Source organism: Gasterosteus aculeatus, chromosome 12 (assembly GCF_964276395.1).
Source record: "Gasterosteus aculeatus chromosome 12, fGasAcu3.hap1.1, whole genome shotgun sequence".
NCBI lineage: Eukaryota > Metazoa > Chordata > Actinopteri > Perciformes > Gasterosteidae > Gasterosteus > Gasterosteus aculeatus.
In genome coordinates, this window is record NC_135700.1 from 19,669,628 (window position 1) to 19,686,305 (window position 16,678).

Consider the following 16,678-nt stretch of genomic DNA (forward strand, 5'->3'; position numbering starts at 1 on the left):
CATTCCACAGGAAAAGGGCAGACCCAAACACCAAAAATAGCATCCTATTTGCTAAAAGCACATTGGTGACTCAGTCTGCATTCATCTAGAATATGATGGATTAAAAGTAATCCACCATATTCCTATTAATCCTCAGTGCACACCCAGCCTATGACGGCCTATGGGCGATGGCGGGTCCGTGAGCGAGTGAGCGATGCGTCACCTTCACGTTGCCCTCTGCAGAGCCAGTGACAAAGAAGTCCTCGAAGGCGTCCAGTGCGAGGGCCTTGATGGCGGAGTCATGGGCCTGGAAAGTGTGCAGCAGCTGCCTCTGGCGGATGTCAAACACGCACACAAAGCCCTTCCTGCCTCCAGTGATGAGCAGCTGCTGTTTGGCAGCGTACTGCAGCACAGTGGCCCCGTTCTCATGGCAAGGGAACGCTGAAGGGGCGGAGCGGGGAGAAACCGGGAATTGGATCACGACTTGATATACGGGGGGGGGATCGTCAAATCGAATGGTGAAATTTCGGCTTTGTTTTGACGCATTTCTTACCGTGGACCATGGTATTGCTTGGTGAAACCAGAGTATCCCACAGGCAAACATTCCTGTGGACAAAGTGAACGACAAAGGACGACATGAGTGAGGGGACAACAACGCAGGATTGTCTCCTGGTGGTCGGGTTGCAGATGCTGACCTGTTATCGTTGGACTGTCCGGCGGTGGCTATGAGGCTGGAGGAGGTGATGAAGTCGAAATCACCACAGGTCTTACTGTGGCACTGCCAACTCTGCAGGACAACAAACAGCACATCATCACCGTGAATGACTCATGGTTCATTTTGTTGTTATGTCAAGAGATATGTCAAGAGGTACGGCAGAGGTGGTGATGGACAAGGTGTGGGAGGCGGGAGGAGACCTCACCAGGTAGGGTTTGGGGTTGGAGGATGTCTGGTTGACCTGCCAGAGACTGAGGAAGCCCTCTCCGTCAGCGACTCCACACTGCAGGAGGAGCACAGAGCCATCAGAACAATCACAGACCCTGCTGTGTGTGTGTGTGTGTGTGTGTGTGCGTGTACCTTATTGCCCTGGGAGTTGAAATAGAGTCGGGTGACTCGGGCGTTGCCTGCTTGTCTGAAGCAAATGAGCTGTTGAGGTCTGTTCCATTCAAACATTCTCACACTGCCATCCTGAGCCCCTGTCATGTCTGACGCACGCATGTACACACACACACACGCGCGCGCGCGCATAGAGTAAGAAGGACAAAGAGTGGCAGGCAGAGGGGAGGAGAGAGATGAAGTAGGGTAAGAAGCTCATCAAAATGAAAACGTTGTGGTCGTGCTCTGAGGGAAAGGCTCACTTACAATACTGATATATAGGATGGGATGTCATTCTCTTAACGTTGTTTAGATTCCTCTTCATAATCTGAAACGACAATAAAAACACATGTTATGTCATGTATGATGTTCACAAGATAAATCTTTTTTATTTTCAGGAAAACAAACATTTTCAACTGCGTTGCCCTTGAGTTGAGTTTAGAAAAAATGCTTAATGATGATTTTGGTAAATTCTTAATGCCGATAAGCAGAATGCTTTCTCTTAAGTTTGATTAGAAAATCAAATACACGTTGCTCACCGTAGCAAACAAATCTACTGGAGCATAAACATTGCAATATTATTCTGATAAATTAAACTCAACATCAATTAAAAACCAACTGTTGTCAGTTTATCTCCAATAAACCGAGAGCCTGTTTACATCCTTTAAGCCCGGTGCGACTTACTGACTAAACTCCTTCATTTTCTTTCTTTTGTACCAATATTACAATAATGATTTATTAACCCCAATTCTTTCATTAGCACGTGTTTGTCATAACACACTTCTATTTATCAGGGGTTGCAGGACGCCGTCTTACTGCCGAACCAAACAGTGCTCTTAATCAACCAGACTCCGTGGAACACTTCATAGAGCCTCCTCGCTGAACCTGCGTGACGCTCGCTGTCCCGTCTCGCTTCGTGTATCGCACTCTACTGCCCACATTTATCAACATCTCTGGGACATGGAGCACCCTGGGTGCGTGTAAGAGTGACGCAAATCTGTACCTTGGGTTACCGGCTGCGAGAGATGCTGCTATCGTGTGTTTATGTACGTCCATCTCTGCCGCGCAAACACACGCACACCCTGTCCGTATCAGCCTCCATAGACTCAGCAGGCCAGCTGTTTAGTCGGCGCAGCTCAGTTTGGCTTGACATTGATAAGAGTTAAACTTTCAAACCCCCCCCCCCCCCCCCCCCCAGAAAAATGCACAGGGGAGGGGGGGGGCACAGGCTGCAGCATTAAATCCAAGTTTGTTTAGCTACTTTTTAAATTATAAATCAGAAGTTTGCCTTTGAAGTTTGAATAAAGCTTTCCTCATGCACGTTATGAAAAGAAAGACTGCAGAGCTCATTGAAGGCTATGGGCTTCAAAAGAGAGCTTAGTCTCCCCCTACTGGCTGTCCTGGAGAACTGCAAAGCCACCAACGCGCACTGCGGCCGCGCTTGAGTCAGACTGTGTCGGGTCGTGTGTGAACTCGTACCACGCTGGCCCCCATGCTGGTCTGCCCACTGCCGAGCCACGGCATGGACGCAGAGACCTGCATCTGTGGGGGTGCGAAGGGGGCAGAGCTGGCCTGGGCAATGTTGGTGTGAGAAGAGCGATGGTCCATGTCGTCAGAGCTGCAGCACACAACACAACCATAAACCGACGCCGTCAATGTTTGGTAGAGAGGTTTGAAACACAGACAATGCACAAAGAGCTATTCACACACCAAACAATGGCGTCTGCAGGTGTTTAAGATAACGAGATCTTTTGAATTTTTAACCACAAAAACACCATTCATCACCAATCATTACGGCTGAGTTATGAAAGTATGATGATGAAAGAGTCGAGACAATGTGGCCTATAATCAATCTTCACTAAATCACATTCTTCCATTACTTTCTGGCAGAATACAAAAATGAATTGTCCTTTGATGTAATGAGTTAAATGTGACTATGATCTGAAAAAAGAGGTGCAAAGCACTAGCAGAAGAAAATATGTTTATGCCAGGCTTCAGGCTTTACAAAAATATATTCGGATCGGCCCTGAAACGGACTGTTAGGATCTGCTCGGTACAGTTACGATTGTTGTTTCCCTTTTTCATTTGAATGTGTGGAACCAGAACATGATACGTTAATGATGCTTAATATAAAGCATTATGCACAACGTTGATCCCTTTGACGACAGACAAAATGCCGCCTATGATTCTGCCCTGAATCTCACCTGCGGGACTCCTTATCAAATTCGTCCCCTATCCAGGTGAAGGGCTGCACAGCCACCAGCGTTGACACGTCCACTTCCTGGACATCATGAGTGGAGGCCAACACTATCTCGTTGGAGTTGGACTGTGAAAGGAGGGAAGCAAGGAAGAGAGAAGCAAGGAGCTGATTAAAAGTGGACATGGCCGCCGGTTTCCTCTAGTTTCGAAGAAAGGAACAAACATGTAATTGTATTTTAGGGATTAGGTCTTCTGGTAGTGTCTAAAAAAGTCTCTATCTACCTTTTATTTGGGGCCAAATGTATAGTTCTTTCCAGGAAACATGTCATCAGGTTATTATAGACAGATAAAATAACGCTCCACACAATATATTTTGCTACATAAACATCTCACCTTATTGATGGCAAATGCCATGATTATATCCGACTCTTTATGAATGATTCGAGCCTTTCCTCCGGGGTAGCCCAGATCCGCTTCCACCTGGAAAAGAAAAGAAATACATCAAGGTTTTAAAGTTTAAGCTAAAGTAATAGGCCTTAGTTTGAAAAAATAATTTTTGATTTTTTTTTAAGGCCTATTTGTCATAAATACCGTATGCGTTACATTCATTTCCTCCAACACCCACCATGATTAGCAAGCCTTTTAAAGCCCGGACAGTGAGCATGCAGGTTAGTACGTCTACTGTATGTGACAACTCTACTAGGACGAAAGGATTTATTTTTGTTGTTGCTTTTGGGGCCAGCAGAGTCAGTCCAGCTAGAGAGGAGAAAGCAGTGAGAAACGCAGGGACACGTGTTACTGGTCGGAGGTGAGGTTATGTGAGCGGATGTCAGAGGTGTCCCAGTGATACGGAGAGATATGTCCTCAGATCTATGCAGAGGAATCACTATCAGGCCAAGCAGAGGAGGCGACATTACCAGGGATAGTTGGTATTCTTTTGAAGAGCAACGCGGTCGGGAGATGCAGAGGCAGAAAAATGTATTTCATCCTCCAAAAATAGCCAGTTTAAATATACAGTATATTAACAGTATATAAACCCCTTATAAAAGACCAAAGTCAAAAAAAAAACACTACTGGAGGTCATACGCTGTGTTTGGATGAGTATCTCCCACATACACAAAAAAAAAAATCCAAAACAATCACTTTGAGAGCTTCCCCCAGTGTGCCACCTGTAGACACAACATGCAGAGCGTGTGCGTTTGGTGCACGGTACTTCTTGCAGAGTTTAATTGACCTTTTCATGCCCCTTCAAGCTTGGCTTTACAGTGATTCTTCCAAACGGACAGACGGACGAACAGACAGAGAGCCGGGGGCCTCGGCCGGTACAGTAAATGATACTACCTTATAGGGGCCGCTAGCTCCTGCTATGCAGTTTGGGTTTATACGGTCCATGTGGTTCTCTACAGACTTCACAACACACACAGAGGCAATGTAGACGCAGAACACACCGACACGGAACGACACAAAACACATGCACAAACACAGAAAAATGAAACATGGAATGAAAAAAAAATGTAAAAAGGACCATCTTTGATGTATACTTAGTGATAAAATGCAAACAACCTCTAAACACAGTCATGCGGCAGGATGAATGAAGAATGAACTAAGCATCTGCGACCAAAATCCCCGTGACTGACATTCACATTAGCGGCCGCACACAAAAGTAATTATGTAATAAAGAAACGTTGCGGGCGTCGCAGAAGGCAGTCAACTGTCCTGAACTTGGCTAAAGACGTGTAAGGAGGCAAAGCAATGATAATGACTTCTACAAAAACATCAACAACACAGATAAATGCTCAGTGAGCACTTCTCTGTGCATTGCAAGGATTGAGACACATGCGTAGGATCTGGGTATCACAGCAGTAGTATCATTATCTATTGAGGCAAATTATCTTTAAGTATTTGAGGCTTCTGATAAAGACGAGCTCCCAGAAGTCACACATAGTTTTGTTTTTTGTTGCTGAAATGTGTTTATTTTTCGTCCACAATAACCACCAAAAGACACTTTATCAGTGAGGGATGATATGTTTCTTCGATTCTCTCGATGAAACAGACTTTGTGTTATGTATCTGATAAACGCCTCCATAAATCATCATCTCCTGTCTTGGAGAGCGAAAGGCTTGTGTGGGAAGTGTGTGCATTCTGTCTTCCATGCATATGTGTAACCCTCTTCACACATGCGCTGCAAAAATAACATTGAAATGAAAACGTATACTGAATTGGCACATTTATACATTATGTCCGTGCTTTTTTCAGGCCTTCTGTTGTATTTGTACATCCAGAAACTACATTTCATGGCTGGGTGTCACTGGTCTGCTGAACCCTTACGTGTCTCATCAATCATCATTTTTTAAAGCTCTAATCTGCTAATCCATACACTTTTAGACCTCTCGAAAGTCAAATGTGAGAGAGACACATTCAAATTAAGGAGAATATTGTTCAATACTTGGGTCAATACAGTGCTTGAGTTGGGGGAAGTGACATTTACCTTTTGGCGTAAAAATGAACTAACATGATAATTATTTAAGTTAAATAAAACAATCGTGGGTCTAATTATCTTAGCTAATGAACACTGAACGGAAGAAAAAACAAGCAGATATTATAATATGCATGTGGGCAGCTGACCTCACACTGCTTCCTTTTCTTGGTAAAGATGTAACGGATCAACGTCTCCTGAAGAACTTCCTGTTTGACCAGGAAGTGCCAAAGACGTCGGGCTGGAAACGACTGAGTGTTCTTTGTCCTGAGAAAAAATGCATGGACAAAAATAAGTTGGTCACATATGAGAACATCCACTAACGGGTCGTTACAGTAAATACTTGATCTGTTATGACATGCGTGACTAAATGTTCTCTTGCAAAATGCACAATACGCTTTATTGCTATAGAAAGGGAAAAAGAAGCCACGCGTTAAATATTCTCTTCCTCTGTATTATCAATTAATACGAACCATGTGGACTTTCTGGGGCTGTAGTGTACATAAATAACTTGTGAACGGATAGAATTCAATTGTAAATTTGTAAATTGAACATGGTATTTGTCTTATTGTACATTGTTTCTTTGTTTTATTGCCCAAAGTTATGCACCAACAGCCATGTCAAATGCCGTGTATGTCTAACATACTGTGGCAATAAATGTCCCTGATTCCTGAGGAAATAAGTATTTAAAAAATGTAACCAATACGTAATTAAAGATACAATAAACATTCACACACATTGTGTTTCCTTTTTGTTTTTGAATTCAAAACCTTGATTTTTGGATAAAGTGCGCTTGTAAATATGTCAAGAGAAGAATCATATAACTCAAAGTAAACTCCTGAGCTACTGAGTTAGTTTGCATTAGCTTCAATTTTCATCTGTATTTCCCTACTTACTGAATGTAGTAAAATAAATGGAGGCGTTGCTGCAAAGAGTGTGTTAGACTGTTTCCACATCTTTGCCTGTGATGCAATACTCACTTGAAGGGTGTGTTGTCTGGCTCCAGCATGGCCTTGTGTCGGAGTATGGCTGGGCCCCCTCCTGCGCTGAGGTCGGTGGGGTAAGTGTTGATGTAGTTGGGGGGCGGGCCGTCAAACTTGTTCATCCTCTCCAGCAGAAGCTGCTCCCAGTGCTCTAACGTCTTCAACACGGCGTTGCTGAGAGGGGAGACGACTGGCAACTCTGTGACACAAACACATTCGCAGCAAATACTGTGGGTGGGTGAACCACCAGCGACAGGTCCCTTTAAACAAATGATTCTAAATATACAAAAAGGTGTAGTGCGTACCTGCAAAGTCAAGGCCGGTGATGGGGAGGAAGTTCTTGACGTTGTGATGGGCCAGTTTCACCATCGCCAGGCGGATCAGAGCCCAGCTGCGTACCACACGGACAGACGTGCAGCAGGTTCAATACGAGACTTCCCATCGGTCATCGGGAAAAAAGCAAACGAGCAGCGGTTGAGCTCTACCTGTAGGAGTTGGGGTCGGAGTGCTCCGTCATCTGCGTGTCAGAGAGGAAGGCGTCGTCGTCGTCTTCGTCCTCCTCCGCGCCGCTTTCGTCCGAGTCACACAGAGCATTGCTGTCCGACAGCGGCAGGAAGGGCTGAAATAATGAGGGCAGAGAGAAGGCACATGGAGAACGCTGGTAACTCTTTATAATGAGCTGAAGACCACGAGTCACAGCTCTCATTAGTGCATTCAACATATGTGTGATTGAGTGCCTTACTTTGGCCACAAAGTAGTCCCACATGCTCAGCTCCGGGGGAATGAACTTCTCCCTGTACGCGGGCCTCTCCGGGGGCACCGGAGGGGGGGTGGCTGGGGTCTCCTTCACAGGACGTCCGGGAACGAGCATCCTCATGTTGAACCTGCGTCTGTAGCGGTCCCCGTCCTCCGCTGGCACCTGAGGGGGAGCCGCTGGGGGAGGGAGGGGCAGAGAGATGGTATCTTTCAAACACAATGTACTCTGATAAGGTCAGTTCGCAGCAGACTGCAGTGCGCTGCAGTGTTGCATAAATGACGAGGATGAGCCGAGACTCCGAGGCCAAAAGAAAGTCAAGAGGGAGAATACATAAGGAGGTGGTGAATTGTACTAACTTACATAAACTTATACATTTGGTTCTCTAGAAATTATGTTTCAATTCTTCGACCTTGATGACTCATCGCACACAAAAGACAAATCAATACACTTGGAAAAGAGACACAAATGCGCACATACAAAAGTTGAGGCTGGAAGCACAGCGCAAGACACACACACAGGCTGTGCACAAACCTGCACCATCATCCTGCGTGACTATCTCTGGCATTGCACCAGACAAAACAAGAGACAAGACACAAACCAGAGTAGACAGTGCAGTTAGACACACAGACACTGCACAGACCATTGCATAATTCATTCAGTGTATATTTGAGGTAGCGCGTGGCACATGGTACGCACAGAGAACACATCAAACAACGATGGCAAATCTGCTGTAGCTGAGCAGTCATGTGATAAGCGTTGACACAATGACATTGGTGACGATAACATGTTTTATTTTGTTTTAAATTGAGTGCAGATTGGAACATGTGTGTGTGTGTGTGTGTGCGTGTGTGTGTGTGGAGCCATGCTTTAGAGTTTGCAGGGTCCCTCCAAAGGGCAGAGTTTTGACATTTGGCGAAGTAAGTCTTATAAAGCCGGCTGGCATTCAAGATCCCCTTAACCAGCTCCTCAAAAGGCTCCCGGCTTTGCTGAGAGCCATCTCAGACTCGACAGGGATATTGAGTCTAAATGCCAGCCCATATCTTCTCCCCCTCACACACAATGTGAGGACAGATTACTCTGGTCTAATGAATATGAACAGTCCAGTTCAGCCATCAGACTTCCGACTCACACAGTGCAGCTACTCGGGAAATGGCTCAATTTCCACAAATCTGAAGGAAATTGGCAAACAGCAGAATAAACTCACACAATAACTGTCTATGATGGAGGTCACTAAAACGGACACAACTAGATGTACAGCTGCAGCGCTACGGTAGTTATTTCACTGTCCTCTCAAGATGTACCTGGTTTAGTCTCAGATTTAGTCTGAGAGTTCTGCTCAGCCTCGGCCTCTGAACACTCCTCGCTAGGCCCAGCTGTCGCTTTGGTGGCACAATGGGAATGACACAATGAGATGAGCAAAGTGGACGTCACTACAAGTACATGCAATACAGTACACACGCACACACACACACACACACACACTCACACATAGCATTTGGCTTATAACATTGAACACAGATGACAATGTCTTCATAGCAGAGACTTGTTGTTTGTTATGGGCATTCAACTGCTAGCTGAGACAGAGAGAGAGAGAGATGGTCAAGCATTTGCAACAATGCAAACCTGTACAGTTACCATGCACTGCAATCCCGCAAACCAGCACTGCAATCCACCAGCCCAGTTACTCACAGCCGGTCTTAGTTGCTGGAGCCACAGTGCCTAAACCCTCTCCCCTTGAAACGGGAGGAGGGGGTCGTTTGGGACACAGCGTTTCAGTGGGGGTGTGAGTGGGGTTTGGGGTGGGGCTGTTCTGCTCAGGTCTTCCTGCCTCTTGAGAGTCCTCTGGCCTGGCTGCCTCAAAATCAGCGGGCACTGGGACACAGGGCAGAGGGCACACTCACACAAGACACCACGCAGCAGCAGCAGCAGTATCTCAGGTGCATCAACCTAACGGCGCTGACCGTTTGCTCATGTAAATATGCAGGCAGGTCTGAAGCTTCGCCTCAGATCAGAGGTAAGATAACGACATAGAAAGTCAACACTCGAAGCAGAAGAGGACGCCAACAAGAAGAGAGTATACGGAGAGGGACCGATTATGAAGACCAGGGAGGAAGACGAAAGACAAAACAATGGCGGTGATGATGGCATTAAAAAAGGTATTCATATTTAGCAAAATAGGGACAAAGTAATGATTCTACCTGGCGGGGCCTCAGTTCTCTTTGGCTTAATAATGAGTCTGGCCCCTCCCCCAAAGACAGCGGCCCACATGCGGTTGTTGAGCGGGTGCGCTGCCAGGCGGAAGAGTTCATTGCTGCTGTGGGTGCCCAGGCCGTGAATGAGCAGCGCGAGATAAACCGCCATGACCCCTTCACACAGCAGCACGTTGAGCCTCGGCTGGTCCGCCTCCCTGGCAGACGTCAACAGCGAGATCAGGGACGACACACCTGCAGAGAGAGGACACACATGCGCACACAACGTGGCATTTGCGTAAAAGATTAACTCGGTAAAAAAGAAAAGGAAAGAAAGAATAATTTCCACAGCAGAATAAAACACTATCTCTGCACAATACAGAAGCCATTCATGGAACATTTGCACCATGGCGTGATCAGTCTCTGTCTTTCTATTTCTTTCCCAGAGGCCACGGAGCTCCTATTATAGAACACCATCTGCCTCTCTGCATAAACACAGACTGCCTGCTTTGCTTTGCTGTGCTCTTCCTCTCCCGCTGCTTTGCCTATTCTCTCTGAGTCCCGTCTTTGAAGCTCACACACATGCATTCTGGGGGATCCGGGAATATTATCTAACTTTGCTTCAACCTCATTAAAACAATTCCTGAGAGTACTGAGACCAAACCGTTAAAGAGACATCTCGCTGATTGTCCTTACATATGAATAAATTGAATAAAAATTGTTCTCATTTTCTGCCTCTAGTTAAGACCCTAACTGTTACCTGGCCACTGTGCAGGAGCGGAGTTAGGAGTCACGTGTTCTTCGATGCTCTCTGTGCGAAGTCGCTTCCTCGCACTGAGCAGCAGGCCCTGGTACACCATCCCTGTAAACTGGTTGGCCTCCGTCTGGCTGCTGCAACAAAGAGGCACACATGCAGGTCAACATTTTGGGAAACTTCTTTGGCTTTCTTTCCTAGAATAAAGTAATAAAAGGTACATTTCAATATATTTCTGTGTGGTTAGCTAGGATGAGTATCATGAACAAATTACCCATTATGTTTCACAATGTCTTTAACATGGAAGGAAAAGGCAGGCAAAGAACACCTACGCATATTTTAAATAAGCCCCTAATGCTCATTAAAGAAATTTCTGATGGCAGTTTTAAATATTGCCGAGGCCGTTGGTCGAGGCACAGTTACCTGTAGCTGTGGCTGTCACACAGTGCCTGATAGACGCAAGCAGAAAGAGATGCTGCCAGTGTATGAAGAGCATTCACCTGAGGATGGAGGACGGACACAATTCGCTTATTAAACATCCAAATGAACGACTGCAGATATCAGAGAGAGGCTGCGGGCTATGCTGCATATAAGGTCAGCTTCTTATTTGAGTCCTGACCCGATCATCCATGATGTCGGGATGCGGCGTGGTCTCCAGGAGGGTGATGGTGTGGAGGATGTCGTGAATGTGGTTGCTGAGGTGGAGAACTGGGTTGGCGATGACCGTCTTGGTGGTCGCGATGCACGCCGATAGCAGCGGCAGCGTAGTAGGCAGAGGCAGAGGAGACTGCAGCTGCTTAACCGTGGTCTCCTACGGAAGGACAAAGGAAGATGGACATTTGCTTTTGCTGAAAAGAGGATTAATGCTGTGCATTAACGCGGCAGGACGTGCATGCGTTTATGAGTGTGCGTGTGTACCTGCTGGCTCTCCTGCAGAAGGAACAGAAGCTCCATGCGAACGGACGTGACTCCTCCCCCCTTGGCTCCGTGAAGGCTACAGTAGGACAGAAACACCCTCAGCAGGGCCTGGTTCTTCCTCAGCCACGCCTTGCGCCTCTCAGAGTGCTGCTGCTTGGCCTGGAGACGCCGCCGCTCCATCTGGTGACGCTCGTACGCCCCGGCTTCCGTGCGCTCCAGGGCGTCGTCCGATATGTCCACTGATGTCGTGCGCGCTCTCCAGCGCTCCACCTCGGAATCTTCGTCCTTCCCTTCCACCTACAGGTGAACAAAACGGATGCAGAATTAACAAAGGTCCCCCGGGAAGAAAGGAAAACCGCGGAGAAGATATGGTCTACACCAAGTGTACCTTGTAGTTGCAGATGGTATGCATGGCAGCTATCTCCTTCTCCAGCCAACTGTAAAGCTGAAAGCGGAGCTTCCCTCCGTCCACCTCGAAGCCTGTGGCCAGCGTACGCAGCTCGGTCATCAGGATCTTCAGACAGGCGCGGAACTTCAGCTGCTCCGCTATCACGTCCACCTCCGACTCACTCTGGAATATGAGAGCGTGAGTTACTGGAAAAGGGAGCAAACTTGTGCAGAAGTTACCTTTATGGGAGCATTCCTGTGAAACCCACAAGGGTTTTGCGGGTTTGCCGAATTTACAATTAAACTCTGCACTTCATAAAGGCTTCAATGAATCAGTTCTGGGATGTATTATTCGTACCTGTGACTCCTCCTTCTTTAGTTTGGAGCCGTCACTCTCTGAGCCTCCTTCGACTTTGGTCTCAGCCTCTGGTTTCTTCATGGTCAGACCATCCTCCTCTTCCTCCTCCTCCTCATCATCATCTTCCTTGTCCTGGTCCCAGTCCAGCTTCAGCTCGTCCTCCTCCACCTTCACCAGAGGCTGGCTCCAGTCCAACCCCCCCACACTATCGTTTGCTCCCCACGCATGCACAGGGGCTGCGGGGGCGCCCCATTCCACGCCTCCCTGGGTGCCATTTTCCAGGAGTTTGTTTGAGCTTACGTTTCCTTTGGATGATGCTTTCCTGAGAGGTAAGGAACTAGATTTCTTGGTAACTTTGGGAATCTTTGAGAGCACTTCCAGAGCCAGAACTGGGCAGCCCACCTACAGAACACAGAAACGCTTATTACAAAACATTGGCATATTGGACATAGGACAGAAAAAACATCATGAGAACTGGATTGGAGTGAGCGGCCATGTTATCGAGCCCACCTTGAAGTGTGCATTGGCAGTGGTGAAGAACAGTTTGCGCTCGATGAGGTTGATCTCAACGGCGCTGTTCTTCTCGGCGGTGAAGCCCACAGTTGTCGCTGTGGCCTCCGGGTTCGCGAAGTGGCGACGGATGATCAAAGGGTGCGTCCTCAGGTAGTTATAGAAACTAAACACCACGGGGTTGCAAGCTTTCACCGTCACATCTGACATAGATGATCGAGAAAAGAAAAAAGGAAAAATCCGGTCAGCGTCGGTTTCAGGGGGTCGTGCTGCATCTTACTCACATGTCTGCAGACCACTTACCAGGGTTTTCATCACCATCCTTGGGGATTCGTTCCAGCAGTGTGTCCAGAGCTCGCGTGTAATCCTTCATGATCCAGTAGGCTATGCTGCGGAGGAACGGGTCCGGGTGAAGCCTGGAACAGTGGTAACCGCTTCCGTCCCTGTTACAACCCAGGACCTTCTCGTAAAGGAGGCCTTGGCAGGTGGAGGAGTTCTCAAAGTCAGCCTCGTACAGCCTTGCCACTATCATGGCCAACTGGAGGTCCTCCATCTTCTCCAACAAAACCTACACACAGCAGAGGAGAGGTTGTAGTTTGCCGTTTCACAAAATGTAGGAAAGCGCAGACAATTTCGGGATTCTGAGGCTGTAATTTGCTCTACAGTTAACACATGGTGCAGGACAATACAAAGCTTGCGCTTCTAGTCTCGGTTTTGGCTTATCTGCATATTTTGACTATGTGGAATAAAAATCCTGGCGAAGGAAAACCATGTAGCCTTTTTCATGCCTCCTATCAGCGTGATTTAGACTTCTCTCTTGCGATTAAAAGGCTGCAGAATATACAATTCTCCAAGCAACAGATATAGATATCCGCTACACTAGTGATGTATAGATTTGACTTCTACAAACACAACTTCAAACTCTTAATTGTATTTCCATTAAACAAGGATATGCCAAATGTCCACTTGAGGGAAATAGAGTGTTGGAGCAGACTCAACAGTAAAAAGCTGTGTCTGTGTATCGTGTCTATTGTTCTCACCTCAATGGCGTCTTTGAGTGATCCAGCCAGTAGGAAAAAGGCAGCGGACTGTTCAAAGCGCTGCTTCCCCAGCAGGGAGAAAGCATTTTTCAAAGCTGCCTTTCGCCAGCGGTCTTCACTGAAGTTGTTCTTGAAGAACTGAGTCATCTTCTCATCATGCTGAGACCTGCAAGCAGAGAATACAACCACACAGCTCAGTAACCCCTGACGGTTTTGTAAGAAATGGCACTGAAATTAAAACAGTAACTCGATTTAGAAAGGTTACGTGCACTGAAACAATGTCCCACCTGAAGAGCCCCCACAGCACAGCTTTCTTCTTCATGGCCAGGTAGAAAAGCGCAGCATCTAAAGGATCGTTGTGTTTCTGGAACGCAGCTTTACCTAACTGTTTATATAATATATGCACACCATAGAAAATACAATTCAGTTTGTTAGAAAATAATCTAATCAGATCAAAATGTCTTTGTGTTTTTAAGATACAGGTTCAACTGTGGTTCTGCCAGAGTGTCGACCAACATTTGCCCAAACGAGAACATTCTATAAGTGGTAAGCATCATAGTTAGCTATGATATCCAGTGGAGCCCATATTTCCCTTTTCTAGTCAAGTGGCATCACTGTCCTAATTTTAGAAAACATCAATTCAGTGCTAGTACCTTTTCCACCATTTTCCGCAGAGTGTTGATGTTACGAACCCACCAACCCACTCCGACAGCTTTGAGCTCAGACCACTGCAGGTCGCCTCTCTGCATGGCCGGGATCATGTTGAGCAGCTCCTCTTCGGCCTCAGAGTGGAAGGCCCATGCAAAGTGGCATGTTGATAGGCCTGCCACAGGAAGGAGACAGATATATCTGAGGTTCATTACCGAGATCTAATGCACAAGAAATCAACATCTCATTACCACAAAATCTGACGGTGTGGTGTTATTCTTCACAAAACCATGTTTTCTATGTGAACTTACCCTGGTGGAGCAGCTGCATGCGGTAGAGGGGGGGCAGAGAGGTGAGCAGGCAGGTGTGAAGACGCATGGCCAACAGGTACCTCAGGCCACACTCGTCGAGGGCCTCACCGCCTTTACACACACCGCACAGGGGCTTTGTCATTGTTATTTCATCGACCACTCTAATGGCAGCGACAGAACAAATCCCTTTAAAACTGCAGTATCACTTGAGTTTATGCGATCCTGTCAGACTGTGCCTCTTGTCCCTGAACCTTCATACCCTCTGTGTGCTTACTTGGCCCTGGAACAACCTGCTGATGTCTTTCTCCCAAAAGACTAAATAAAAAGATGAAATATTGGTGCTGTGACTGTATACAAACAGTTAGGAACAGTTAGGAACACTACAAGCACTGTTGTTTATGTTAACGGGGAAAGATTTGATGGCTGGAGATTAACTATATCCATGAACACACAATCAAGAGAAATGATGCTTAGCGTTTATGTCTATAACATTTAGCCAATCTCCTACCAAGGTGAACGGTTTATGGACTGGTAGACGTTAAGGCCAACAAGTCAAATTACAAGCACCACTTTGCGGGTGTGAGTGCATCCTGTATCTTACATACAAAGTACATCATAAAGCAATACTTTGCACATCTGCAGTGGAAATATTCTCTTAGGGACTAAAGGACACTTGAGTGAGGATGATTCACATAAGTGACAATCAAATGGATGAGAACACAAAAGTCAACACTAGAAATGATTAAAAACAACCAAGGAGGTCGGTTAACCACAATCTTTTCTGGGATCGCTGCATAAGCAGTTTCTAACCACCATAGACCTTTACTCTACATTATAATAGCAACTGTATCCATAATGTGATAGTAACCTATATGCACTAATATATATATGCTGACCTGTGCACTTCTGGTCAGTGGAGCTGGTGACCTCAGCACTGGTGGTTGCAACAGTATCGGCCAAGGCCACCAAGAACATCTGCTCTAGCCTGGTCAGTCCTGGTAGGCTTGAGTGCATGAGGTGACTGGATAAAACCTGCACACATAAGAAAAAGGTATTTAAAGATGTTGTACTCATAGAAATTACAATGTCAGCCATTACTGTATATTTTGTAACAATATTATGTGCAGACTTTCCTATTATTCGCATTATTATTCTATTTCCTCAGAGTTATTCTCTTCTTTTTTAAGGACATATTTGGGGATCTTACCATAAATAGGCTACATCAATAGCATTTTTTTAAAATGGAATTCCCTTCTAAAAAAAAAAAAAAGAGAATGGCCATACCTGAGCATGCTCAGGGCCAAAGTAGGTCGGCCCATATTGGGAGAGGTTGATAACTCGAGACTTCTTCTCTGGCTTGTCGGTGGCAAAGGACAGATAATCATCTGTGGTAACGGATTGGACCTGTAAACACAGGAGAGGAGCAGTATTAGTGGACAACACCTTGAAAAAAATTAAATGAAGTCCTCGTCACTCTTTATACCTGGAAGAGGTCGGAATACTGGTCCTCTGCTGACTTCTGGGATCCATCACTATCCACCTTAGCTCCCTTGGCGCCCTCTTCCGCTCCCTTGTACGAGGTGTCTAGGTCAGCCAACATGAGGGAATAGAGGGGCAGCGGAGGGATGGAGTTGATCTCTGTGTAGTCCCTCCCCCCGTCGCGGCCGGCCACAATGGTGTCTTTAGCTGTGCTGCCGGTCACGCTGATAGTGCGGGACAGATGTCTCCTGGCTCCGCCCTCACCTGCCTCAACATCCCTCACCACAGCGACTTCCCCGGCAATGCACTTCACCAGGTGAGCAAGTATGGCCTGATGGATAGTTATGGAGAGTTTTTACACAAAATATAGACATGAATTATACAAATTTTAATGCAGCTATAAATAGACTTTAAATTTATGTGTGGAGGATTGGGGGTGCATGAATCCATTTGGGATGTAGGGGGGGATGAGAGTCCTAAAATGTTTGGGAATCGCTGATCAAGCATACAGCAAACAGTGTCACTTGGCATCTGTCTTTTTGGTTGGTTTAATCCAAATAGGTTGGGCCTGACTCTAATTTAGCCCAAAAGAGATTT

The 16,678-nt window shown here is 46.4% G+C and overlaps 1 protein-coding gene across 9 annotated transcripts in view; it reads right to left on the minus strand.

Moving 5' to 3' along the window:
• dmxl2 (Dmx-like 2) overlaps positions 1-16,678 on the minus strand; it is a 33,546-nt gene that overhangs the window by 2,531 nt on the left and 14,337 nt on the right. For 2 of the 9 annotated variants that reach the window (XM_078085559.1, XM_078085561.1), the window contains exons 23-54: positions 16,086-16,412; positions 15,887-16,006; positions 15,499-15,634; positions 14,603-14,713; positions 14,297-14,466; positions 13,931-14,028; positions 13,644-13,809; positions 12,907-13,171; positions 12,604-12,806; positions 12,094-12,495; positions 11,737-11,919; positions 11,349-11,645; positions 11,050-11,241; positions 10,854-10,930; positions 10,437-10,567; positions 9,686-9,931; positions 8,789-8,866; positions 7,473-7,663; positions 7,216-7,349; positions 7,036-7,121; positions 6,728-6,929; positions 5,897-6,014; positions 4,613-4,678; positions 3,665-3,751; positions 3,277-3,398; positions 2,552-2,690; positions 1,340-1,400; positions 1,055-1,182; positions 900-977; positions 675-766; positions 533-585; positions 203-420 (exon numbers count right to left, since the gene is read on the minus strand). In XM_078085559.1, the coding sequence (XP_077941685.1) occupies positions 203-420; positions 533-585; positions 675-766; positions 900-977; positions 1,055-1,182; positions 1,340-1,400; positions 2,552-2,690; positions 3,277-3,398; positions 3,665-3,751; positions 4,613-4,678; positions 5,897-6,014; positions 6,728-6,929; positions 7,036-7,121; positions 7,216-7,349; positions 7,473-7,663; positions 8,789-8,866; positions 9,686-9,931; positions 10,437-10,567; positions 10,854-10,930; positions 11,050-11,241; positions 11,349-11,645; positions 11,737-11,919; positions 12,094-12,495; positions 12,604-12,806; positions 12,907-13,171; positions 13,644-13,809; positions 13,931-14,028; positions 14,297-14,466; positions 14,603-14,713; positions 15,499-15,634; positions 15,887-16,006; positions 16,086-16,412 (4,977 nt within the window). Of the gene's footprint in view, positions 1-202; positions 421-532; positions 586-674; positions 767-899; positions 978-1,054; positions 1,183-1,339; positions 1,401-2,551; positions 2,691-3,276; positions 3,399-3,664; positions 3,752-4,612; positions 4,679-5,896; positions 6,015-6,727; positions 6,930-7,035; positions 7,122-7,215; positions 7,350-7,472; positions 7,664-8,788; positions 8,867-9,176; positions 9,360-9,685; positions 9,932-10,436; positions 10,568-10,853; positions 10,931-11,049; positions 11,242-11,348; positions 11,646-11,736; positions 11,920-12,093; positions 12,496-12,603; positions 12,807-12,906; positions 13,172-13,643; positions 13,810-13,930; positions 14,029-14,296; positions 14,467-14,602; positions 14,714-15,498; positions 15,635-15,886; positions 16,007-16,085; positions 16,413-16,678 lie in introns of all 9 variants that reach the window. The other 7 variants (XM_078085560.1, XM_040196933.2, XM_078085564.1 and 4 more) reach the window with 7 other exon arrangements.